The 27,457-nt window shown below is 46.7% G+C and overlaps 1 protein-coding gene across 1 annotated transcript; it reads right to left on the bottom strand.

Moving 5' to 3' along the window:
- Nucleotides 1-14,187: 14,187 nt before the first annotated feature.
- LOC135388329 (uncharacterized) lies at nucleotides 14,188-22,736 on the bottom strand. Its single transcript, XM_064617810.1, has 2 exons — nucleotides 14,734-22,736; nucleotides 14,188-14,528 (listed from the first exon to the last, which is right to left on the bottom strand). The coding sequence occupies exons 1-2, from the start codon at nucleotides 22,654-22,656 to the stop codon at nucleotides 14,250-14,252; spliced, it is 8,202 nt and encodes a 2,733-aa protein (XP_064473880.1). The 5' UTR covers nucleotides 22,657-22,736; the 3' UTR covers nucleotides 14,188-14,249.
- Nucleotides 22,737-27,457: the final 4,721 nt, after the last annotated feature.

The raw sequence follows: 27,457 nt of genomic DNA, 5'->3' as shown, positions 1-27,457 counted from the left end.
TGTGCGTATCTCATACGTATTTGTTAAACAAATAAGTGAATATTTTCCCGCTACATCACTTGCTTGTGTGCTGTCGTTCGTTCGTCACTTTATTATCACGAAACTCGACAGACCAGAGCATGGAATGGCGAATGGCCGGTGGCTTCGTTCTCGCCATTTCCGGTTCACGTTGGTTCGCAGGGCAGCATGAAGATGACGGTTAACTGTGCGTATTCATCTTTGAATTACTATTGTGTTCGGAAATACATGCCTATACATTCGTTACGGTGGGGAACGATTTATTGATTTCGTTCGCAAAGCATACAAACGCCACTTCAACACGTCATATGCGGTAAACACGTTCATCAGTGTCGGTGGAAAGCAAAGGGTTGGCGGTGTAGCAGGTAATCTCCCATATGATTCACGTTTGATATGACAACGTTTATCTTGTGATACCGAGCACTGCTCAACCCCGCATGCATTCAAAAGGTTCGTACATACTCAACGCACTTACACGGCTTGCCTCGCTTCCTTCGCTAGACGGTGTTTCTCTCCATCGGTCCGTTTTTCCATTTGTTATCCCACGTGACTGCGCAGGGTCGGCAACAAACGGAGCAGCTCCGCTCTAGTTAGGGGACAGAAATTCGTCCACTAACACTGTCCATGACCAACGGCTGGCTGCGCCAGGACGGTCAGACTGGGCGGTAGGAGAATCCCGTTGACGGCGCACCAGGTATGTTCTCTAGAGTATTCCTATATTAATTCTATGGCTACACGGGGACGCGGCCTCCGCCGCTGCCCCGCTGCACGACCTACTACTATACTAGAGACCTGGACAGCTGGCGATCCCCTATGGGAGAGACGGGTCACGGGTTAGTTACGTTAGTGACCGCTGCAAGCGCCACATAGCATTATTGGGGAGAGGAATCACCCTCGCCACCGCCTTTAGTCTGCTACGCAGGGATACACAGGCTGTTGCTAAGTACGCGCTATTATCTCTATTTGTACTGCTTCGTCGTTGTCAACACAGCCTACCATACATCGCCGCAGTTTCGACAAGTCACGTGGTAACGAATAGTGCGAGCTAGCGCCAAATCCCATAGCCAAACGGCGATTGCCAGAACTACTACCCCGGTGCTGGGAGCATTGCGGCTGTCCAGGTCTCTAGTATAGTAGTAGGTCATGCCCCGCTGTCTCGACCAGCCAGGGCTACAAGCCTGTAATGTGGCGGTCAGTGACAAAATCCGTAGCCAACGCAAGCAACGGAGCAATTGTTGCCAACGGTTTTGAAATTGCGCTTCTTTCACCGGCTAAAAATACGCGACGGCTCCTCGGCTGATTCAATATCTCTTCCTCCGAGCGCACACATTGAGAGAGGCAAGAGCCCCGTTCAAGTTCTTTGCTCTCCTCTGATCCCCCCCCCCCCCTCGACTTTCCTTCTAGCTGTATGATTTCTATGCTGTTTCCCGTTCTGCGCGTGCCCTTTCGTAGCAATGGCTCCGAGGCATGCGCACATTCTCAACAAGCCACATCGTTATCACTATATACGCTATTACCCACTGATCTCTACGTATAAAGGCTGGATCGCGCATGGGAGAGGGGCTCGTGGGGGAGAGGCGTGCCTTCGGGCCGCCATGTTGGTGGGCCCTAAAGTGCTGTGTGTGCCCATAGAAAACAATGGGAGGCAACAGAGATTGTGAGTATTTATTGTACTGCAAGCATTGGCCGTTGTTTGTCATCACACAATTTTGTAAGGTGCCAGTATACTGATGTATCCTAACAGTGTTTCACAGGTGTCCTGCCGTTCGATTCTTAATTACGTTATGTTTTTCATTCCGAAACTAGACCGTCACTGCAGTGCAGCGCTGGGGATTGTACTACAGCACGTTTCCCAGCCAATATTTCAATAAGAAACGACTTGAGGTTAACAACAACCATGTATATAATATCCCGTACTGCGTTCTGGACAAAAATTGTTCCATAAAGAATGGTCCGGGAAAAGATATACTCGCATGGCAGAAAGAGATCGTTCTGTAGAATCACAGCCGCAATGTTTTAGCCGTGTATGCGTTTAGTATGATTTATATCAAGCATCGCCTTAGAAAGAGTCTTTTAGTAAACGACAGCGGTGCTTTGCCTCGCAAATATGGACACACCGAAGCAGCCCAAATAATTACTTCACGCAATTAGATCACACTCGTTAGGACGGTTAATCAGGTAGTGATGTAAGCTTAATCAATTAAGTTACTTAGAAAGTGGTAACACCTGCTTGAGACACAGGACTCATCTCTTTTTGAAGTACAGCCCTTTATGTTTGTTTGCTTCTTCCTTTATTTGTTCTGATTATTTGCAGGCGCGATTGAGCCAAACTGAATGTCCTTCTCCAGCACTCACGTGCTTTTGTTGAATACAACTGCAGCGTGAGAAAAGCTGCTTGGGGACGGGGTCCTGCTATCCAGTGCCGACTTTGTCATGCTTGTTATGTGGAGCATGTTCCAAAAAATGCAGCTCCACGTATGGTCTTCAAATTGCAACAGGACTATTTGGAGCTTGAAACAGTTGTGATTTTGTCATTTTGGCCCTCGTGTACTCAGTCTGTGAAACGCAAACAAAAAAGTCTAACACGATATGCTTTTGTAATGAAGATCACTGATGATGAGTAAAGAGAATATACGAGTTCAAGTTTATTCAATATTTTATATCATTCATTATATTATTCAACATTTTATGTCAAGTTTATACAACATCAAGTTTATTCAAGTTGAAGATTTATTTCTTGCACTTATGCGTTTCAGGATACAATGAACGTGCAGGGAGGTCGCAAAAGGCTACATTTATTGTTTTGTGACCTTGCTACAATGGCAATATATATCTCAGGAATGACCATGTACACGTACATTATGCAAATTTGTTGCACCCAATTTTCATACATGCTGAATTTTAAATTTTTGTTTTGCAGCCTATGTGATCACTGTATTACAAATTGCTTAATGCAAACAACACTTTGTTAATTTCAAGCTTTTGGCTCCCATCTAAGATATTCCTATCCTGGAGGAACTGCCACTTCGACACCATAAAATATTCAGTAGGTTTCACTCTGGCAGGCCCTGCCACTGCAAATTTCCTGAATTGAAACCCTTCAAACTGTGTCATAATCTTAAATACGTCAATATTTCTGCAAGTAGTTGACATGCTGGATGACACTCCCCATGCAGCTAAGGCAACTACAAAGAGTTCCAAGAGGCCGAAGGTAAACCTACAGCTGCATGAGTGTGATCAACAGTAGGGCATTCTCAATAAATAATTTTCTTCTTATAGTGTACATGTGCATGCCTATTAACTGGAATAATTATCACTGTTCCCTGACAAGTTTTAATTTCTGAGAGTGTACTGTAGAGGCTGCTTAGATCTACAACAGTTCATACAAGGTATTATATACTGTGAATGCCTTTAAAAATCCCATGTGACACATATGCCTTTACTTTCTGGAGGTGCTGTGGAGTTTGTGGGCATTACGCAGGTTCTGCACCCATTTCTTGAGTATGTCGAGGCAGCTGTGAAGTAACCTGCATTGATGATGATTATTCCAATTTTTATGGTGCATCGACAACAAAGGAAATAATACATCAGAACATTGGTTTGGGTGCAACCAGTTAAAAATGAATATGTTGTTTAATAAATGCATTGGACAAATGTTAAAACATCAGTTTAAAACATGGTTTACAATCCCAGTATCTTCTAAAAATTAAAAAGATTAAAAACTGTTCTACAAAGAACATGGGGAACTCTTCTAAAAAGAATTATAAACTTTAATTATTATTCCTGGGTGAAGGAGCCTAAAGTGTAAGGTGTGTTTCTGATGTGAACATGTAAGAAAATATGCAAAACTCAGAGAGGCTAACCACAGTGCGTGCACTGAGGTTGTTCCTTCCTGTAAAGTAGAAACCAGTGGATGAGGAACGTGATACTTACCTGTACACCCAGCCGTATCACACTGCACAGATTATTCACTAGGTAGCCACCATGACGAAACCTGTATTGAGAGACCACTTTTGCCTTAAAAACTGCTACAAATAGCACGACACGCTACAAATTATTACTATCGTAACAAGCTGACGATACAGCTCAGACACAAAGGCGTTATTCAAGTCGGGCCACACCACCGTTACGTAGGATTCTTTGTCACAAATCAAACCAAGGCACAAAACAATACCAATAGATGAAAAATTGTGACAATCGTGGTCTCATTATGACGTAATACCGAACTTGTGCGCGAAGGTAATTCAAAGAAATGAATGTGGCACTTGCCTCCGCAAAGAACACCGTGTACCATGCTAGCAATGCATGCAAAAAAGCGCTCGAGTGCTCGCACATATATTGATGACAACACTACCTGTGTAGTGTAACATGTTCTTTCAAGCATATTATGCACTCAAACTGTATTTGCCGCAGGGTAAAATGCAAGTGTGCTCGATTGAACGTCGGAAGAGCTATCAAGCAACCTGCATCCAGTGTTCGTTTTGGGCAAAAAAAAACACTTCATAATGGTCAAGTAAATATACAGAATGGACGCCTATTTATTCCTTGATGAAGAGTGACTCACCTGTATAAATTTTGGCCCTGTAACCCTGCCAGTACGGTTGGTACGACCGTAATTGCAAGAAGTTGCCATGATCGCTGCGGCGACTGTTGTGGGTACAGTAAGATGGCGGCCGGTTTCTTCACGCTCGCGCTCCCTATCCGCCATCCAGCCTTTTACAATCGAGATCAGTGCTATTACCAGTGCCATGTATGCCAAAGGGAGTCTGGCCATTAGGAGGAGCCTTGACCTGGCTCGACCTGTCAATCAAATTGAGCGTTTTTCATTGGCTGCTGTTTTCTATGCGGGCCGCCATGACACCAAAATTTTCCCGAAAATGGCGGCGTAGCTTGGAACGGCGAAGCGAGGATTTCATGACAATTTTTTTTCACAAATTACGTCAATTTTATTCCGTAAGTGTACATTCTGTTGCAATTATCTTGCAAATCATCTTTAAATTACACTCCAGTGTCGATGTTTACCTGAAAATAATATGTTTCGTCGTCCTTGTTAGGCCTAGTAACGACAGCGATCACAGGCAAATAGCAAGAAAAAATTTTAATTTGATGACATACTTTTATTCATATACACACCTTTGCCCGTTCTTGGTTCAATCTTGTTATGTTTCCCAGTTAAAATACGTATAATACCGGCAGTCTGTTCCAACTAGCGGTTCTGCCGGCCAATCAGTTCTGCTAGCAAACACTTCTGCTTCTGCTACTTCTGCCCTTCTGCTATTCTGCGTCTTCCCGGCGTGCCCCTCACCATCCAGATGGCGCCGTTAAAAGTGGACGCAAAATTCATTATGTTGCTAGGTCATCAGGTAATATCCTACTCAATCTAATTCAATTCAGTTTTCCGAAAATGTCGGCACCCAGTTAATACAGGTAATATATAGCTTGGATAGCCTGAGGTTAATAGCGAACTGTATTTTGGCTCATGATTGGCCAGAGAGCTCAAAAAGTGGGTGGAGCTCCAGGTATAGGCAAGTCCCATTAATGGCCAGACTCCCTTTGGCATACACAGCACTGGCTATTACAGCACACAGACGACTGCCGGTAAGAACTTTTAAATCACGTAACGTACGTAGATTGACACACACACATGTATGGATACACACAAATATGGGGTGTAGTTCCGTAGACGGGATGGCTTTTTCTAATTAGCCGTAGTGTTCTGAAGAGAAATAATGCACTGCGCGAAAATAATTTTTATATCCCATCCACTCTACACATAGTTACGCTGAACGGCGCACGGGTGGGTCGCGAGGCTTGGTTCGGATAACGTTTTTCCGTGTGGTGAAGTTTCCCTATCCCTTATGGAGGACCAGAACAGACATTATATTCAGCTAAGTCACATATATGCTACTACCGCGTACTAGTCCGAGACGTTCATGTGGTGCTTGCTAATCTATCCACACTGAACAGCTGGCTGCTGATGATCACCCAAGCATGCTGGAATTATAAAAAGTTTATATGCAATTCAGACTGTCTACATATTTTATTTTTGCGTTTGTAACAGTTTGAAGTAAGAGCAAAAAGATACCCACGTAAATGAATGCACAACGGTTTCATTATTATCTCATATTTTCTTTTCAAACGTTAAAAAGCAAAGGCGACCGTTGGTAGGGTATCTCATTAGAAGTGACCACTACAATTTCCTCTGTACGGCGAAAAGATAGGTCTTGAACGCTGCTCCGACTGGAGTTTCCGTGCGTGCCACGCACTTTCATACCGCAGTCCTTCATTTTGCACGCGAGCATTTGCTGACGTTCCTATTTCGGCCATTGTTCAACACAACGACTTCAGCAAGAAACTTGGAGCAATTACAACCTTTTTGGTTGCCTTGCATGCATCACATGTGAGAAAGACGATCATAAACTAATCAGCTGAGCCGCGGATGAACTCTCCTAAGCCGGTTTCAAGGCCATGTGTTAAAGGTTACGTGGATGTACGAGAGCGTTTTTGGACGCTACAATGCAGCAAAAGCTATCCGCTCACAATGTGATCTGCGTTGCTATTGCTACTCATAGGAAACGCGCTTTTTGAAGGGATAGTATGGTTTGCTCATAATGTTCCTTGTGAGTGTGAAAGCATCGCTGTCGTTTCTCATGACTACCACTTTAAAACGCCGCGAATGAAAGACTCTGAGAAACACCTACTAACAATACTTACCAACGCACTGATAACAATAAAAACTACACATTTGATTAACAAAAGAGCTGGCAAAAAAGAGGAAATGCTCATATCCGGCCGCACGACGCGGCTTGTGAAACCTAGGCACGCGATCTGTTCGCGCGCCTCACAGCACAGGGAGCCGTCTCGTGCGGCCCTCGCGTAACCATGTGGGGCATAAAAAATTTTTCTCGCCCTTATCAAAAAGTACCTTCTCAATTTTTTAATATGATTTAGTAGAGATATTGATCCGTCATCTCCATCTATTTGGATTGTTCTCGGCCGACCGCTTCATTTTCAAAAACGGCGTTGAAAACGGACAACTTTACCAAAAGTACGGCATTTGGGATTAAATGGTGCAAAAAGTACTATGTGGTCGGCCTTCAAAACATGTGATTTTGACGTATGGAAGGTACAGAACACGCTGGATGTATTTGTCACTTCCAGCTTGTGCGAAAAGTGCCCTTAGCAAGGCGCAAAGTTGTAAGAAATAGCGCCAAAAAGCTGCCCTGTTTCGCTGGCCGAAAATGAAACACGAGGGAAGAACTTGATATTGGCAGAATGTTAGGGCCACGTTCTTTCATTCTATGTCACTAAAGTCCACCTAGACTCAAAACACTGCTCAGTAGGTAACTTTTTTCGTAGCTTAGTTTTCGTGATTCTGACGACCTTTGACCCCGCTCAAATCCACAACAGTTCAACATTGTCCAGTAAAACTCGGGAAAATGTCTTTATTTGCAATAAGGAGTCCATGATAATTTTTGGAAGCAAAACTGAGGGGGTCGAGCACGACCTTTCGGTGATTTGGCCTGGAATGACCCACCTCCAAACATTCGCGAAGTGCAGTCCGATTGGCAGGTCCCCCAAGGTCGCCATTTTCCCATGTATTTGTTCCTATCCCGATGCGGAGGCCGCCCTTAGATACCCCATTGTTACCAGACGTTGGCTTGCGTTGGATTGTAACGCGCTAAAGATCCAGTTGAAGCACAATCCAAGCCAGGCCAAGTCACCGAAGGAGAAATGGACGACTGCGCCTGCGGCGCCTGGTTAGCCTGGTACGACAGGTACGCTATGTGATGCACGCAGCCGTGCACTAGATCCTTCCGATCGCTCAACACGTTTAAAAACGGGACCAAAAAGTGAAACACGACACAGAAAGTTGTTATACGCGTTTTATTTGGACATATAAAGACTAGATTCATTCGCAGAAACAACAAAAACATTTTGCCGCTAAACTTCGCGCTGAAGTGATCCGGAACGGCAACAGTGGGGTATCTAGTGGCGGCCTTCTTCGTTGCACGCTTTTCCGAGGTGAGTTTGGGGGACATGCCAATTGGCGTTTCACAGTGCGTTCTTGCCCCTACGCCGTTTACGTCTTCTTAGCGTCAAAACTCTTCCGGGAAATCGACAATGTGATGCACAGGAACATCATCGCATTGTCTTAGAAAGCGCACTGAAACACACGCAAATACTGCACAGGAGATACACCATCCTTGCGACGGCAACTGAAGACAAAACGAACTTGCTACGACGCGTCCAAGTTCCAACTTCCAACTGCCCTGCCACCGTGCCACTCTCGCCCTCTCCTCTACCTCTCCGCTCTCGCCGTTTGAAGTTTCAATTTGTAGCAGCCGGTGGCGTCTCACATTGCATAAGCCTCTGCAATTATCTTTTCTTCTTTTTCGTTTTCTTTCTTCTAGTTATTTAGCTTAATTTTTGTTGTTGTTGTTGAGATGTATTTTTTGACATTTCTCTAGTACTTAATACCTATTCACCTTCAGATGAGAATATCTGCACGAATTGGAGTTACAGGGATACAGTATATATTTGATCGCAGACGCGCGAACCTGGATAAACAGTAATAAAAAGAGATCATGCATGTGCTAAAATTGATCAGAGTAATAGATCAAACAAAAACAGAAGGATATATGGCAAGTGTGGACACGATGAAATTTCAAAGGGGGAAGCTGGGAAGCTGCTTAACTTGGAATCTCAAGTGATCATTCTGGGAACAAAATGGTACCTGTGAGGCTCCAGCTGGAACTTCTGGAACCATCTGGGACCAGAGTGGTACCATTGATGTCACCAAAGTGGAACCAGCCACCCCACTTTGGAATCCAGCTGGGACCATCCACATTCAACTGGAACCACTCCGGGACCATCAAACGTCCAACTGGAACCAGTCCAGATTCACCTGGAACCATTCTGGGACCAGTCCAGATTTTCGCCTGGGGTGTGGACAGCCCCAAATGATAATAGAGAAGTTACGTAAAAGGAACACCCATCATGGAGAGACGTACGACTAGACAGCTTTCACTGAGGCGATCAAAAATGTGACAATGTAGGAGGAAGTGCTCCAGTGTTTCAGTCTGCCCGCAGTGGGTGCACGTTGGGGAAGGGCAAATTCCTGCACGATGCAAGTAGAAATTGAGTGAAGGGGCAATGCACCGCAGACGCGTCGAACACACATCTGTCCATCGGGAGTCACAGCAATCGGGCTGCCAGGGAAAGGATAGGCGTTCGTAAGCAGGTCGAAGAGTACGATTCCAAGATAACGCCAGGAACCGTCGATATCTAGCTCGAGTGATGTCAGCAACTGTAGGAAAGACCTCAATGATCTGTCCAGACAGGGAGATCTTGGCCAGGCTGTCCGCTGTCTCATTGAGCGAAAGCCCACGGTGACCGGGTACCCAGATGAGTACAGACTGGGATATGGGCAGGGTACGAGGGATAAAAGGGTGCGTATTAAGGAGTGGGAATCTGAGAGCAAGAGTACCCTCCCAAAGGAAACAGGGACTTTCCGGAGGGCCATAATCATGGCCATAAACTCACTTTCATAAGGAAATGTGTAGTCAGGAAGGCGTACAGGAAAGTGTTAGTCCAAATGAGGAATGAAAACACCGGCACCAGCCCGATCCTCCGAGACAGAAGCGTCTGTTGCAATGACAAGTTGATTGGAAAAATGATGGAGATGCTCCGTCAGCATTGTCTGTAGGATCCGAAACGGAAAAGTTTTAACGCTGAAGTGAAATATGTCAACCTCGTTCAGCGTGGTTGATGTTACTAATGTAATGCAATGACACCAGTGGAGACAAGTCAGGCTTGTTTGGATTTAATCCACCATGGATTTTATCCGGTGGAATTTTTTGGATTTCATCCACACAATTTAATCCGGATTTTATAGAGATTTTGTCCAGATGCGATGTGAAAGACAATATTAATTGAACGTCACACGGAAAACTCCTGCTTTATTTCATTGTAGTGTTGGCTGTTTACAAAAGCCCAAGTACGCGCAATATTTAACTTCAAATTTTTTTAACTTTGTAACTTGACTTTTTTTAACTTTTCCGATTTACCTTTTTCCCCGTTTTCTTCTACTTCTGCCCATTCAGGGAGAGGCTTTCTTCAGCTTCCTGGAGGCATTATAACTGAAGTAAGACAGCTAATTCAGGCGTGTAGCGTCTACACCATTCACCGACGCGTGCATGGTACTCCACGTTTCCGAAGACAATGAAAACCCATTCAGTGTTACTGGGACAGGCAGTTCCATAAACCGAAACTATGAGAGGTCACCCGAAATCAAGAATAATAGCAAAACACATTTGTTTTTACTCTGTATCACCATTTCTAGGCTTGTCTATATTCTCCAAAAATATCCAAAAATACCCGGGTTTTATCCTAAAAAGCCCACTGGAGAGGATCTTTTTAAAAATATCCGGATGTTTTTCAACCCTGAGAAAAGTTCACGTGGGACACTTGCAGGTGTGTCAGTAGATGTTTGGCAAAGATTAACTGAGGAATGTTCGACTTACGCCAACGCCCTGCTAGCCAAACGGAAATTTCTCTGAAAGAAGCATTGTTTCTGGTGTGACAAGAGCGTTCTGACACTGGGAGAGAAAGGTACTCACAGTGAGCAATTGAAAGCGGGCTTTAACAGAGGGCATGCGGGCCTCAAGATATAACGCATCATTTGCGGAATGCTTGGGAAGGCCTAGGCAGGGATGGAGTGCCTTTCTCTCCATGATGAACAGCTTACTGAGGCGGTAATCAGGAAGCTGCGAAAACAGTGTACAACCAGACTCCAGGATAGGTCGGATGTAGCATTTATATCAGAGCGTCGAACCGAAACGTTTTTTCGGTCCATTATGCACGGCACAGAATAAGCTCCGCCTCCCGTTTTCAACAAATCAAGGGCGAGAACGTTGTCATTCGAGATGATGGTTGGCTAGGAGCGTGCTATGTGGCGAAGTTCATTTCTAAGAGTGTACAGATACAATACAAGCACCGCCTATCTACACGAGGTGTCCTGCTTCTACCGTCAGGACGACTTTTTTCTTTTCTTTATTTCATTTGTGGCATTGCCTTTTTTCGTATTGTTTACTCTATGAGATGAGCCACAGAAGATTGTGTACTCACTTTCCTAAACTTTCCCTAATCTAAGCCTTTGGTCTTGTATTGTTGACTGATTAGATGAGGTATTATCAACTGTAGGATGAGTCACAGAATTAGTGAGCCCATCTTCGTCCATCCTTTGTTCTTTGTATTGCTGACTCTATGAGATGAGCCACAGAAGATTGTGTGCTCACCTTCCTAAACTTTCCCTAACCTCAGCCTTTGGTCATGTAATGTTGACTGATTAGATGAGGTATTGCCAACTGTAGGATGAGTCACAGAATTAGTGATCCCATCTTCGTTCATCCTCTGTTCTTTGTATTGCTGGCTCTATGAGACGAGCCGCAGGAGATTGTATGCTCACCTTCCTAAACTTTCCCTAACCTCAGCCTTTGGTATTGTGTTGTTGACTGATTAGGTGAGTTATTGCCAACTGTAGGATGAGTCTCAGAATTAGTGAGCCCATCTTCGTTCATCCTTTATTCTTTGTATTGCTGACTCTATCAGACAAGCCACAGAAAATTGTGTACTCACCTTCCTAAACTTTCCCTAACCTCAGCCTTTGGTCTTGTACTGTTGACTGATTACATTAGGTATTGTCAACTGTAGGATGAGTCACAGAACTAGTGAGCCCATCTTCGTTCATCCTTTGTTCTTTGTATTACTGACTCTATGAGGTAAGTCACAGAAGATTGTGTACTCATGTAGGTGGTTGTATTGCCAACTGTAGGATGGGACAAGCTTGCACATCACGCTAGGCGCGTGGTTTGTGCTGGGTGGTTTGTTGAAACAGCTTTAACTTAGGCCAAAAGGCCGAGGCGCGTAACGAAAAATCGATTCCGGGCGCCATCAAATACTTGCAAGGCCAAATCGCCGGTGTCCGTACAGGTGCCGCTCGTGCTCCCATTTCTCTTCCGCGCCCCCTGTACCTCGATTTATGAATCCCTCGATTTATGAACGATTTTCGAGAAACGAAGGGTGTTCATAAATCGAGGGTTGACTGTATATATATATACGTACAAGTACATTTAAGCAGTGTTCATGCGGGAAGAGCGTGCCTGTGACATAATGAATGTTAACTCAAGCTTCCATAATAGGTTAAAGCGGAAACACGCTAGCTAAGCTCTTCTAATATCTTGGAGTGCACAGCTAGCTAAGCTCTAAGAGACCAGCTCCCGTGGCATAGTGGTTAAGATGATCGCTTCCCACACCGGTGATACGGGTTCGAATCCTATCACCGGCTGTGTTGTCTGAGGTTTTCTCTGGGTTTTCGGAAGACTTTCCTAACGAATTCCCCCCGACAGCACAGTTAATTCCCCCTGAAGTTGACCCAGGACGCACACTAACCCCCTTGTCCCCCACTCCTTCCTGCTGTCTTCTGTCCACGACTGTACGCTGCTCACAGTTGCTTCGCGGCGCTAACACGGAAATAAAAAAAAAACTCTAGTCTACACTCTTAGAAATGAACTTCACCACACAGCGCGCTCCTAGCCAACCATCATCCCGAATGACAACGTTCTCGCCCCTGATTTGTTGAAAACGGGAGGAGGAGCCTATTTTGTGCCGTGCATAATGGCACAAAATAGGCTCCTCCTCCCGTTTTCACCAAATCTAGAGCGAGAACGTTGTCATTCGGGGTGATGGTTGGCTAGGAGCGTGTTATGTGGTGAAGTTCATTTTTAAGAGTGTAGATAGCTAAAATGTTTTGAACAAATCATGATAATGCTGTCGCTGTGGTGCTGTAGAAGATCTAGAGGACATTCTTCTCCATTGCCCACACTGCCAACCTTCCCGAACCGTACTCTCCGGGTCCGCCCGCTCTCTCACAAAATTGCTTGGTCCCTGGCTATAGCCAGCCCAACAACGCTCTGCCCTCAAAGCTCTCTTGCCCTTTCTGGATACCATAGAACTTCGATCCTTATCCTTCGATCCTCGAGGCTCATTATTTCATTCCCCGCATCACCACCACCAATGGGGTAGAGTATTGCCTCTGGCGATGGAACTCCTCATTCGTCATCTCACAATAAAATTGTTTGTTGTTTGTTTTCCCAGAATTTTTTCTTGTCACATATCATCGTTCTTGGTTATGTGGCAGGCGAAGCCCGCTTTCCTGCGTGGTGTCCCTTCATTCTGGTCATGAAGACATTGAAAGTGTCCGTTCTCAGGTGGAGCGTCTTCAAAGTGCTAGTCTCCCAAGTGACTTGACTATACGAAGGTGATATACCCTCGGCGAATCAATCACCACAAAATACAACACTTTTCTTCTTCAAACACAACAGTAAAGGGGTACCAATGAGGCCGCTATGGGTTTCCCTGATGCAATATAATACTCGTATATAAGCATATAATTTGAGTTTTTCACCAATGATACTCTTACATCTTTTTTATGTTACTTTCTTAGGTATATGTCCACAACCCACGATATAATAAAAATGTCTCGATATGCCTTGTACCCCCACATGCGGACACCTCTACTTAGCGGACAAAACGTCTGGTCCCGCAGGTGTCCGTAGTAGAGAAGTTTCACTGTACTGCCATATTGAAGTTTTACACCGTTCATTCAGGCTACTATATTTATTTGAACTCTCTGCATTCACACCACGTATTCACATTAGAAACTCGCGGTCGTGTCCCGTACAGCCTACCCCCCTTTTCGCTTCACTTGTCCTCACCTACAAATGGAAAGGACAGCGCTCTTCACATGGGCTGACAGATCATTGATGTTGTGATCAATACTTTCCTGAGAACATGACACTGTGGCTCCGCTCTACGCCGAAAAATGCTGTAGATGACGTCACGTTAAGATGATCAGACACGAGATGAGTTTGTTGAGTTGTTTGTTGTTGAGAGTTTGTTGTTTAAGTTTGAGAGTTTGTATGTTATGTTGACACGTAAGGCACCCACTCCAGCGACAGACAGACAGCAGACACATAACGTGAGGCAACAGTACTAGTTATCGTATTAGATCCAGCATGTATCCTAGTCACTAGGCCGCTTTCTGATTTTAGTGATAAGGATTCCCAGCAGGATTCATAGTCTAGTCGACGAAAGAAACCAGAAAGAGACAGTGATACGCATATAATTTATCGAAACAGTAAATATAATTGCACAACTTATATTATGTATTATTGAACCACTGAGCACGGCGAGGTAGATCCCATGGCGGACTTTCCCTGACATCCGAAGGCCGCCTTGAATTCCGCCATCTGAGTGAGAGGGAAGTTGACCCGGTCCTCAGCTGGGAGCTGCAACCGAGTCTCGAACATGCGTTTGTGATAAATCGTGTCGCTTGCTTCGCAGTTGTCGAGAGCATAGTAGACGAAGAACAGTTGGTCCGCGCTCATCTCTGGTACATTGGACAACCGAAAGTCAGAGTTCCAGATGCGCCGGATGCTCAGCAGTTCCTGCATGGTTCATTCATTGAGTTCCTCCTCCCGTTGCAACACGACTACGTTCATGAACGTTCCACGCTGCACGGTCTACGGTCATTCATCATAAATGCGCCACATGTATGACGTACAAAGCAGGATTCGCTAAGACGTTAAACGTACATGCAAAATGTGACGGTACGAATAAACTGATAGAATCCCCCGAACGCAAGCACTTTACCTGAAAGGCCCAGAAGGCCTGCATCAGAGCCACTGTCTGTTCAAGAAGTGAAAACACAGCGGCCTCCGATTCCACCAAGTTTCTCATGTAGTCACTTTTCAGCATTTCTGGTGCGTCTTGATATGCTTGCAGCAGACAATTGGTCATCCGCCGAAGTTCTGCTTCGTACCTTTCACTGAAGAATACGTTTTCTTCATCCGAAGTTCCGCCGTACACGTAATCGTTATACAGCAAGGGCAGAAGCCCTTTGTAGATTCGCACTCCGAAACGTGCTATGTGCAGCGCAAACATCGATCCGTTCCAGGGTATGGAATCGTTCATGATAGATACTGGGATGGAGACCATATTGTGTTGCGCATCGTAACTCGCTAGCGTGTCGAAGATTGACGTCGAAACGTAATAGTTACGAGGTCGCCCGTGGACTATTTCATGCGTCTTGTCGGATCGAATAGCCATGGACAACGCACGATGCAGGTTGATTGTACTGCTTGTGTCGTGACCAGTTATTCCGTTTTCTACGTATTGCATGTAGTCTTGGAAAGTCGCGTTGTCCAGCACCCAGGACGGATAGAAGTGCTGAAATGTGGCCTTTTGCAACTTGTGCCGAGCGAAATAGGTATCACTCGAATCAGTCATACGTAAATTAGGATTCTGCGCCCAGGATAGTCTTTTGAGACCTTCAGTAAACTTTATCTCGACGTTAGAGGCCCACATTCGGCTAAAGGTTGCGAAGCCGATGCGTTGGCTTCGAAGTGCAGCAATGCGAAGGTACACTGCAGGGAATAGGCGTTCCACCACTTTAGAGCACGCAGAAACTGGATCAGTCGATAGCTGTAGCGAACGTCCGTATGCCATAGTGTTGAGCGGTGACAGCTTTGACAGAGCTGGGAATAGGGACGCAAAGTAGACCATGATGTGAAAGCCGAAGTAGTTCAAGACAGCTCTAGGGTCGAGTCCTTTTGCTGGTATACTCTTGATCATCTCAAAGTACTTGGGCGATTTCACCAGTACCTCTGTGTTGTCCTCGTACTTAATGACGTTTCCAAACACGAACAATAAGGTCGTGTTGACGTCCGACCCAAGCTCACCGAGTGAAACAATGCGGTAATTTTCCGACCCTAAGTATCGAATTGAAGTATTGGCAACCAGAGAAGAAAGCAATGACATGACTTGCAAGACATCATCCAATACGTCGTTGGTGTCAACGGTGCTTTGAAGGAGTGCGACGCTGTCTTGGATAGCTACAGTGATCACGTTGTAGACTATGGAAACAGTTATATGAGGCGCTCTTACAATTAATTCGGGTTCGTCGATGCTAACGATGTAGCGTGTCTTTTTCTCTGGGTGAACATCTGCAGAAACTTTGATTAGAGGCTCGATGTCCAAATCCCTGCTGAGATGACCTGCAGCAACCCATATGTCTTGCAGGCTGCCGGTGGCAGACTTCTCTATTGGCCACTGCCTTCCCGCGAAGTAGTCAGTGAATATCTTTTTCAAGTCATTTATGTCCGTACTCATGTCGCTGGTGTCAATGCAACTCGTCAACAACCTTCTGGCCAGCGTAACATCCTGGTTGCTCGTGTCTTGTAGGTAATCTATGATGAAAGACTCCAGAAATTCCGTTAACAGGCTGTCTGTTGAAACGACAGTGCCAACGTCAGGAATCCAGTCAATAGTACGACCGTTACACACATAAGAATAGAAATTTCTGCAGGCGTCGCCCGAGTGCAGTCCAGATAAGTAACTAGCTTCTCTTTGGCAGTACGGGATGTCACAGAAGTACATAGATAAGGGGATGGTAAACTCACTGACGGCCGATGTACTCTCATTCGACGGAGGTGGTGAGGCTCCACTAGGCGTCATGCTACTAGCTGTTTCTGCTGTGAAATGCCTTGTCCAAGACATGTAGTCGTGCCTGACGCCTGAAGCTAGCAGTACGAACCCTATCCAGACAACACTAATGACAGCCACAATGAACAGGACCACACTTTCAGGGTAGTAGGTAACACCACTGTCTACGATTCCCCAAAACTTCTTGTCCTCCTTGTAGGCGATAACAAGCGGCAGCATTGGCGGAGCAGCTTCTCTTTGAGGAAATATTTGAGGAGGAGCTGGAACATAAGCTTCTGATTCTTTCGATATAACATGCTCGGGTTTGTGAATGTGATCCGGTGGAGCGTACTCCCTTGCTTCCGATACCGGAGATTCGAATTCCCCTTCGTAAGCGTAGTCTTGTAAGGCTACGGGATAAACGGCTATGGGTTCTTCTTCAATCTCCGCTTCACGCTCAGCCGGTTCAGCTCCGGTTCCGGTTAGAATTTCAGGCAATATGCCTGAGACTTCTGCCGTTCCCTCGTGACCCTCTTCCAATACGCGTTCTTCTACACGTTCTTGAGTTACCGTGTGTTCCTCAGACGGGAAGCGATCTTCCTCTGGTGCCTCGATTTGTTCTTCCGGCAATTCCCCCGCGGGTTCTTCGGCTGTTGGAGTCACTTCTTCCACTTGAGCACGCTCATCAGTTGCCGCAAAGAAATTGTCTTTGTCGTACTCATCTTTTGTAATCTCAACTTCTCTCTCTGCTTCTTCGTGAGCAACCTCCTCCTGATCCTCTTGCACTTTTTCGTCATGTTGTACTATATTTTCCTCACTTCCTTCTGGTGTGGTTCTCGCTTCGACCTTTGCTGGGAATACAAGAGTTGCCGTACCTTCTGCCATTTCTGGTGTTACGAGGCTTGCTGGTTGTTCGTCTTCTCCGGGGGTCATAGCAGTTAAGAACTCATCCTCTATTCCGGGCGTCATAGGACTTGCCAGTCCTTGTGCTGCTGCTGTCAAATCTGATGATGTTCCTTTAACGATCCCTTGCCTTGGAGAAGTCGCAGGACCGGCCCTTCTCTCTGGAGTGACAGGGGACGCAGTGACCTGCTTTTCTGGGCTTGCGGTGATCACAGTCACCTCTTTTTCTTCACTTTCATCTGCTTCTGTTGTCAAAGGTGGCGGTGTTCCTTTAAGCATCCCTTGCCTTGTAGAAGTCGCAGTACCGACACTTCTCTCTGGGGTCACAGGGGAGACCGTGGCCTGCTTTTCTCGGCATGCGGTGATCACAGTCGCCTGTTTTTCTTCGCTTTCATCTCCTTCATGTAACTCAATGCCTCCAATACCCTCGTGCCCCTTCGCGACGGCAGGTTCCTCCGGAGTTGCCGATGCACTTTCGCTCCGTTTGGGATATTTTACCCCAGGCTTCACTATGGGTTGTTCAGGCAGAGTTTGAACTTCACTATGAGCTCCGTCCTCTTTTTCTTCCTTCGGCGCAACAGTGTCCAATCTAAAAAACGAGTCGTGTGAGAGCGACTTTTCGATCGTCTCGTTCGTTTCAACTTTCTGCTCAGTTTTTGTTGATAACAATTGTTCGTCGTCTGCTTTTTCTTCGTCGGCTTTCTCTTGTCCCGTGTCTGATGTTGGGATAAGTATGTCTTCATCTACGTCTAAAATAACAGGTTGCACCTGAACCTCGGGGTTGAAGCGAAGAACTGACGTGTCGGCTCTTTCACTTCGTTTACTTGGGGGTGATGCCATTTCTGTTAACCTGTGCTCTGATTGTACTTCAGTATCACTAGGCCCAGAACCGAGCTCAAGATCACTTGTTTTAGGTCTAATCTCGTTATCACTCGGCTTAGATTCAGCTTCGCGTTCCTTCATACCGGTACTTATCTCTATTAGAATGTCACTTAGCTTGCGGCCGATCTCGCTCATTTTCGACACTTCATCTTCCATGTCGTCGTCAACAGTGCTTTCAAATGCATCGACACCAAGTCTAATAGTGCTATCCTTAGGTTTCACAGCCTTGTGTTCTTGAATGGCGGCTTTATCTTGTGTCGCTTCAGAAGCTTTCCCTTCTGTTTGAACGCCCTCTTTTAAAGTCTTCATGGCCGTCTCGCTCGTACTAGACAACTTCGACGATTCGGCAATTGTCTCGTTAGGGCGACCAGTCCCTTTCTTCCGCTTCTGGTTAGATTTCGTCTGTACTAGAGGGACCGGGCTTGCTTGCTCTGTAGCAACTGGCTTCGCTTCTCTCACTTCCGCGGATCTTGTTGTTGCAATTTCCCCCACCAAATTGGTCTCCAAGGACCTAAACCTCTCCAACGCATCGTGCGATGAAGTCTTTCCGAGCTCTAGCTCAGCATCTGTCTTGAGTGGAATATCTTCGACTACAGTGGAAGATTCACGCTCCTTCGTCACGGCCTCATCCACTCGTGAAATCATGGGTTTGCGTGAAGGGTCGACTTCTGTATTAGTTACATCAAAGGCCAAAGTTGCCTGCTGTGTTTGTTCTGTCTTCCCTGCGTGCGCAGCTAGACCATCTCTTATATAAGCAGCGACCGCCATCACAGATTCTTTCAGCCTGCATATAACAGGCCTACTTTCCGTCGTCGAAGTATCACTGCTAGCCTCCTCTTGCTTGGCTGAACATTGAGAGCACAGCGAACGAAACCACGAACAAGGTGTACCATAAGGAGACAGCTTTTTCTTGCACTTCGTGCAAAACGGGCTGTCGCATATTTGTCTACGGAGAGGCGTTGACGCGTCTGTGCTCGTTCCTTGATCCTTCATGAAATACCTTCTTTGTGGCGGCAGGTGCTGACGTGAAGTCTGTGTCGCTGTGAATCGAATTTCAAATGGAATCGACGCCTTACGTGGCGAATGCGGGGCTTGAGTCTTAGGCGCAGCACTTTTACGGGATGCTTCAGATTGCTTCATTGGTCTTTTCTCTTCGCTGATGTGTCCTGGCTTTGGAGTTACTAGCGGCAATTTGGGCTTCTTAAGAGCACTTTTTGTTACCTTTTTCTGTCCTGATGTGTCGGTCGTTGTAATGATAACTGGTGGCTTCAGTGATGAACTGTCTTTGTCAGATTCATCCTCATCTGATGTTGGCAAAAGGTGTCCTTTCACGTAAACGCTCCCCCTTCTTTTCAGACGCGGCTTCAGTGGACGGGGCTCTGACGGGACGTCCACGAAAGTTGGTTGTTTTTTAACCGCCCCCTTTTCTTTTTCAGACTTTTCGGACTCGTCGTCTTCTATTGGCAGGAGGTGGCCCTTAACGTACACGCTTCCTCTCCGTTTCATTTTAGGCCTTTTTGCTGACGACTCTGAAGGCACGTTGATGAACTTGGGTCGCCGGTCTCGGAGCAATGACTCTTCAGATGCTGTCTTTGTAGTCTCATCATCTTCTGCCAGCCGCATCTTTTCCAGGAAGGCCTTTGGTATGTTCACCGATGAGCCAGTCCTCCTAAGGGGTTTTTCTTCCACTGGACCCCTCTTGCCTGACTGCACGTCTTTTCGCCGATCGAACTCACCCAGTGGCTTCCGTTCTGACGTGTCTGATACCCTTCGATTAACCTTATCAAATGGTTTGCGACCTGAGGCGTCAGAGGGCCATTGCTCAGACCGTTCGCGGTCATGTGTGTCGGACGGTCTCCGACGGTGTGTGTCGCAAGTTGGCGCTCGATGGTGTGCACCTGATATCTTCTTATCCGTTATGTGAAATGACCTATGATCAGCCTTGTAAGAGGGCTCTCGACTCGAAGTGTCCAATGACCTCTTATCTTGTGTAACTGATGGCCTACGACCATGCTTGCGATCGAACATGTCTGCCTGTCTGCGACCGGAAGTATACATTTGGACCTCATCCAACGAATCCGCTCGCCTATGACGGGACGTTCCAGTTTGACTTCGATCCAGTATGTCCATCTGCCGCTGATCCGAACTGTCATGCTCCCGTCTGTCCGATGTCCCCATATATCCTTTATTCGACGTAGCTGCCGCTCTGTAAGGCGACACGTCAGTCGGCTTTCGATCCGCCCTCATTCTTATATGCCTCGGTTGATGCAATGGCGAGCTCTCCTCACTACTGGACCAAGATAGTTTCCTGCTGTCACTTTCCAATAAACTTGGTTCTTTGTAGGCTTCGTTGGTTACGTTTTTCAATAAACGGGCCGCCTCTACAGCGTCTCTCGCACGTTTCAGAGCAATATCAGTTCTTTCGGTAAGGTCTTCCGCTGCTGAAACCAATGGTGAACGGGATCGTACTCTTGGCACGGTTTCTTCAGTTCCAGAGTATCTACGTGAAGGTGGACCGTAGTAGTCCATATAGTCACCGTAACGGTCGCCGTACTTTGATGGGTAATGAGAAGCCACCACTGGGTATGAACGCGCAAACTCTGGATAAGTGCGCTTGTCAGGTCCTAACTGAGGTTCCGACACTCCGGGTCTGTATTGTCGCCAATGCAGGTCTTGTTCCGGAAATTCAGGAATACCTGGACGATACGGTCGAAACAACGGAGTATCGGGCCTGTAGTTCTGAATTCTCGCATACTGTTCCTCAGGCCGGATGGGAATGCCATATCTGATAAACTGGTCTTCACGAATTGCAGGCGCGCCCCAGTTTCCAAAGCATTCCTCCCCACTCATCGCTGCGCGTGTTTTGGTGTCATGTTCCAGGGGCATAAATACACCTCCAGGCCATAAGTACGGGTCTGGAGTCATGTAGGGCGCCGCAGGCCTAGGAGCGTACTCTTGAGGGGCCATCGGTACGTATCCTCGTCTGCCGAAATCCATGCCAGGTCTCAAAGGAAATCTAGGTCGAAATGGATAGTATTCCTGGTAGGCTTGTCCGCAGTTGACATCATGCGTTACAACGTTGGCCACTGCTACAGGGTCGGCCAAACTCTCATCTTTAGCACGTTCCATTGTAGCAGGGCTATTACATTCGGAAGCCTTCTGAAGAGTGTCCGAAACATTTTTCGGTTGCGGCTCCTCAAATTTCTTTTTTAGTTCTGTAGGATTTTTTCCAGATACTTTAGCGCTCACCGTTTGTGTAATCTCCTGATCCAATTTGGATATGTCCTCATCTTCCCCGTACACACCCAGGGTGTTTCCCTTCGGCTCTGGTGGTAAATTCTTCATTTCACTTACGACTTCCTTATATTTTGCAATAGATCTGCGCGCGTGCCGTTCGCAAGCTACTGCCTTCCTCTTATACTCTTCCACCTTGGCATCCCTCTTTGCCTTCTCTTGGTCTGTCCGAACCACAGCTTGTTTCAACTTCTCTGCTTTCTTATTCAGCTGCTTCATCGCAGTCGCCCATTTTCTGGCCTCTTTAGCGTATTCTTCCGCTTTTTCAGTCAGCTTTTTTCTGGTAAACTCTGCTGTGGACTCATCCCAGCCTTCATCGGCACTTGTTTTTGAACCCATGAAGGACAAGAGTGATTCTGTGTCCATGTCAGCAGTCATGCCCTTCCTCGCTTCTTTTCGCCTTATCTCCCTAGTACCTAACAGGACGGGATCCTCTTCGTTTACCTCGGTCTCTTTGTCTTTTCCTCCACGCATCCCATTGGCCAATTTATGACGATGCTCAGCGTCATCGCAGCACAGCCCACAGCACTGTGTGCAGCAACAAAGTTTTGATCCATAGCTGGTGAGGGAATATTGCCGGGGAAGAGCTCGGAAAATACCACTTCCTGTGGAAACGAGCTCCCGCTCGTGAAGTGTTAAAGTATCAAAAGCATCGGACAGGTCGTCTCCTACAGCAAAGCAGAGTCCTTCGACGTCTCCGTCAAACGATGGTTCTTGTGGAGGTGCCACAGTTTCACCTTTGTCCGGTGCTGGGAGCTTCACTTGTTCCTGAGATTCTTCCGCAGTACTTGGAGTCTTCGATCGGCTCTCTTCTGGTGCTTTTCGCTGTTTACGTTGTTTCTCTCGTTTAGAGCGTCGGTCTCGTCGTTTATCTTTTTTACCACGCTTGCCGCGCTGCTTACCGAGCCTTCGGCCGACGTTCCGTCCAGGTGCGCTCCATTCTTGAGTTTCATGAAAGCTGACGTCTTCCTCTTCAGGCGGCGAAAAGCCAGCTATATAGCTTGGATCCTCCATCGGAAATGTTCAGCTGTAATGAGTGCGCTCGACAGCCTCTTCGGTTCCTTCGCGGTTCCAAGAATGCAGAATGGTCGCGGGACTACTTCGAGCTACCTTCTTCTTCTTCCACCTCTCAAAAGATGGCCATGAGCCACTAATGGAGATTGACAAGGACGGTTGGGTGTAACGCTAGTGTTCGCTTGATCGACAGGGACTCCTGTGGCGATTTCATGCGTAACGGCCTGGGACTGACGCCGTATCCATAGGGCTCTTCGTTCCTGGGTTAAACCCGCTTTTTTACGATAGTTCCCCTCGAACAAATTTTCAAAAACCCGGTATCTACCCGAAATCCTTGCGGTCCTTCAACTTGTCGTTCTCGGTAAACCGTCGGAAAGTGAATCATAATATCAGCAGAGAGAGCTATTTGTGACAATCTATTTGTCCTCCTTTTATAATTCCCTTCCGCAGGAGGCGAAGACGAGCTTTTGTGGAGCTCGGGCAAGTGTTTGAATACCGCGATCATTCCCTGCCCCAGTTCCTAGCGGAAATATAAAGATTGTTTTTTCTCGTACCCCGTGTCACAGCAGTGGCTTGTTTCATATGCCTTTCGAATTTGAAGAATCATAAAACCTGAAAACAAAGAACCCTACGTATCCACGCCTTCGCATGTGGGGTTTTGGTGCGTACGGTTGCGTGTGGCAATGGTCCTCCGCATTTTGTATGTCGGTTTTGGCCCTGCCAATCCGTGAGGACACTTGTGTGGGAGTAGTGTGAGGCAGTGTTCGAGGTAACTCGTTATAAGTAACTCGTTACAAGTAACTCGTTACTGTAACTAAGTTCCTTTTTTTGGTAACTTGTAACTTAACTCGATACTTTTGCGCCGTGGTAACTTTCAGAGGAACTCGTTCCTTTTTCAGGTAACTTTGCCAAAGTAACTTAAGTTAAGTTCCAAGTTACTTTTAACTCGCTTTTCACTCACGTCCACATATTTTCTCGCTTTCTCTCCGGCTCCTTCATGGCTTTTTTCCCCATAAAACGTGATATTCAATCAATGGCAGTATTTTATTCAGGAAGTAAGAACCGCTGCCATTGAAATGAAGCTGAACCGTTGTGCGCCCACAGGGAGTAAGATGCAAAGCGTTCGAATAGACCTCTACCAGAGAAACGTCATCATGACATTGGTAGACAGACTGAAACCGGAAGACGAGGGCTGGGCTCCACGAACGGGCACTTGTTCGCTGCCTCCCATTGAAAGAAAAGCAGGACCGAGGGTCGCGTCCCTTTAAGGGACCATATCGCAATCCCCTCCAGACCGTTACCTTCGGGCGCGACCTTCACCTCTAGCTTCGAGCGTAGTTCAATTCAACCGAATTTGTGGCGCTGTCGAACACTATGACGTCATTCGTTTTCAAACAGGGAGAGGTCTATTGTTGGACATAAACGAAAACGATCTAAGCGTGTTGCACTCCTCCGCAGCCAACTCAAGGTCTAACTCAACTGCTCGCGCGCGCTGCACCTGCGTAATGCTATTTTGTGTCCTAAGTAACTTGGAAGTAACTCGTTCTTTTTTTAAGTAACTCAGTAACTGCGAGTTACATTTCAGGCTGAAGAACTTCATTATTAACTTAGTTACATTTCGCACACGGTAACTTAACTTGTAACGAGTTTTTTTGACGGGTAACTTCTCAATCTATGGTGTGAGGAAAGGGCGTTTCCTCCGCAGTGCAAAACACCTAAACTGTCCCCGGGAAGAAGCTTTCGCCGGTGGAACATGAAAGGTAACTGCGTAGCTAGCATTGACAACTATATTGTATTTGTTTGAAGTTCAGTTCCCATTTGACCGGAAGGAGACTTCCAGTACCCGAGGACCGCACTGGGGATTTTTTTTTTGTTCTTTCTGTTCTGTTAACTCGATGGCGCAACGTGATGATGAATCAACTGGTTGAAGAAAAGGCAACAGCAGCCGGATTAGCAGGGCCCACGCCCTCTGATTACCGGTAATAGCTAGAGTCACTAAATAAGCTTCGCTTCAGAGTATCGACACTGAGGTCCAAGGGAGAGGAGGAGCGCCATCTTGTTTCCGCACCACACCGGTACCATCCACAGTTGAGGATCAAACACAGCTAACATAATGCTCGCTGTGGGATAGAGAAGCGTGTATGACTGTTGTGCGATAAATTATCGCACAACAATCATACACGCTTCTCTTCATACACGGATTATCGCCGATAATCCATGTATTGTCCACTAGAGCGTCCCGAGGATGTCAAGGTGAGCTCAAGGCCGTCAGTCTTGATGGGCTTCTTGCAAGAGAAAATAACATTTAACCCGCGCACGATAGATGGCATCGTCCGCTAAAATGCGCCAGGGCCATTTATAGGGAGAGTTTGGCCATTCGGTGATCTTTTGCCGCCTCGTGGGTGGAGCCTATTTTGACGTCAGAGTCGTCGTTGCGCCGCCCAAAAAGCCTGAAACGAAGCAGAATCCGCTTATCAGCCATCTGGTGCGCGCCATATTGATGCTGTCCGTCAGCTTTGTTGTCGCAATGAATGCAATCTACAGGAATAAGGGCCAGTTCTCACTTGGCGACGCCCGACGCGGCGTCGTGAGCGGGCTGCGGAAATAGACGCGCATTTCCGGAGTCGAGAGAGGAGAGACGTCGAGCCAAAAAAACTGCCATGCCGAACTTCTTTCACGACGACGGCGAGAGCTGCCGAGAACGACACCCAGCAAACCAGATATGTCCAAAGGATATCCTGCGGATATACGGTATCTGACGTTCCAATGTCTCTGGGATATCTGGAAACGTCCCGTTTACATACGTGGGATATCCAGGGGATCAGGGTTTCTTCCTCATTTTGCGATCCTGAGGAAGTCCCAAATATATCCATTCTCGATTTTTAGGTCAGAATAGGACATCCATTGTTCCTCCGGTGGACCTCTAGTTTTTTTATGTTGAAAGCAATTAATCTTCCAAGCCAATGTACTGGTTCAGGTTTGTTTTATTTGTACCTTTTTGTAGTGACACTGACTCCTGACAGCTAGCTGGCGACCAATTAGGTGACACAGAAAGGCCACGCCCCCTGATTTTTCGTCTGCTTTGGACGACGGAAGGCTACTGTGGTGGGAACATGAAAATTGTGCGCGCTGACGGGGCGGCGGAAATGCGCCTCTACTTCCGCCGCCCGCTCACGACGCCGCGTCGGGCGTCGCCAAGTGAGAACTGGCCCTAGCCGGCTTATGGCCCAAAGCCGCCTGTGAGAAGGGTGGGGGGCTTTGTTGCCAAACTGAAAGTGTTCAAGGACTAAGGGCTTTAGAAGGAAAATGTACGCACGTGTCTTCCCCCCTTGCGTCGTAAACAACGATCAGCATCAATATGGCGTCGGCGACCGGCTCACAACAGGACAACAATAGAGCACGGCGAGGGAGGTGGCTTAGCCGTGACGTCGCGTGACGCGCTTCAGGTACAGTGCCCTAGAAGAGTGCAATCTTGCAGGGCACTGTACTTCAGGTTAGGCTCCTCCTAATGGCCAAACTCTCCTTATAAACGGCTCTGAGATGCTCCTCAGGTGCGCGTGCACGTGGCTACCGTGGCCCGGAAACAAGATGGCGCATGCTCGCTCTTGGAACTCACTGTCGATACTCTGAAGTGAAGCTTATTTAGTGATTCTAGTAATAGCAACACTAGTTCGCCAGCTTGAGGCATTCTATTCACACATATGTTGCTCCTTCGGGATATGTAAATGCTGAAATCACGGTGTGCTTTGCAATTGTTTCATGTAATCTGCTGTGCTATAAGACTGCATTCAGATGCTCAAATGATCCCTGGACTCACATCCCTTTCCTCATCACCATCATCAACTGGTCACTGCTAAAGATCCAGATAGCACAAAATGAGTGCTAAGTTAGAACGGCGCATTAGAAAGTTGAAGGCGCTATCCATTGTCGACGACGTCTATATTCGGGAATCACAACAAAACATATGACGAGGCGATGTCAAAAATCCGCATTTCTGTGTAGTACAACAATAATGAGAAGACGGTTAGGAGCAGGAGCAGTGTTGCTGAATGGCGTCACCTATTCCATTCCAATTCCGAGGAATGGAGATTTGTGATAATTCCACTCCTTTCAATTCCTCGGATTGAAAAGGTATTGTCAATTCCCACTCCTTAGAACGCCTTGGCAAGCCCACCATGCAGGGGCCGGTAATCGTACTGGCTAGCCCAGCAGTGCTAGAGGAGATTGGCATTACCCAGCACGGAAAAAGCGCAAAGACGAAGTTATTTCGCTCTTGACCGTGTGCAAGTGTGGTGCGTGCGTGCAAAGCGCGGGAGGGCAGAAACCAGCGGGTTGAAAGAGAGACTACCACCGGGGCACCCAGTGCCTAACTCCATTCCCAGGGCTCTGATAAATCTGAAATGATTCCGGAATCATTCCAACTCTGGAGTCGTAACTCCGCAACCCCGGTTAGGAGCAACTTTTATTTAAAGCGTTAAAACAAGACTTTCGTGCAAAGTCTACACTTCATCAGGCGTAGGATCTGCACGAAAGACTTGTTGTAAAATAAAAGTCGCTCCTAACCGTCTTCTCACATATTCGAGAAGGAAGAATAAGCTTTCTTCTTACTTTACTCTTCATGCAGGTAGTTTCAAATGAATTGCTGCTTCCGAATGGCGAAACTGGCACAACGCAGCTTCACGCTGCTGGCTGGTACCAGGCGTTTACGCCGCGCGGATACTTGCGCGCATACCCGCACCGCGCTCATCTTTACCTATAAGGAGCAGAAAGAAAACGGTAGCGTGGTGTTCAGATGCCTACT

The sequence above is a fragment of the Ornithodoros turicata genome, chromosome 3 (genome assembly GCF_037126465.1).
Source record: "Ornithodoros turicata isolate Travis chromosome 3, ASM3712646v1, whole genome shotgun sequence".
Taxonomy (NCBI): domain Eukaryota; kingdom Metazoa; phylum Arthropoda; class Arachnida; order Ixodida; family Argasidae; genus Ornithodoros; species Ornithodoros turicata.
This window is presented reverse-complemented; position numbering and strand designations above follow the sequence as displayed.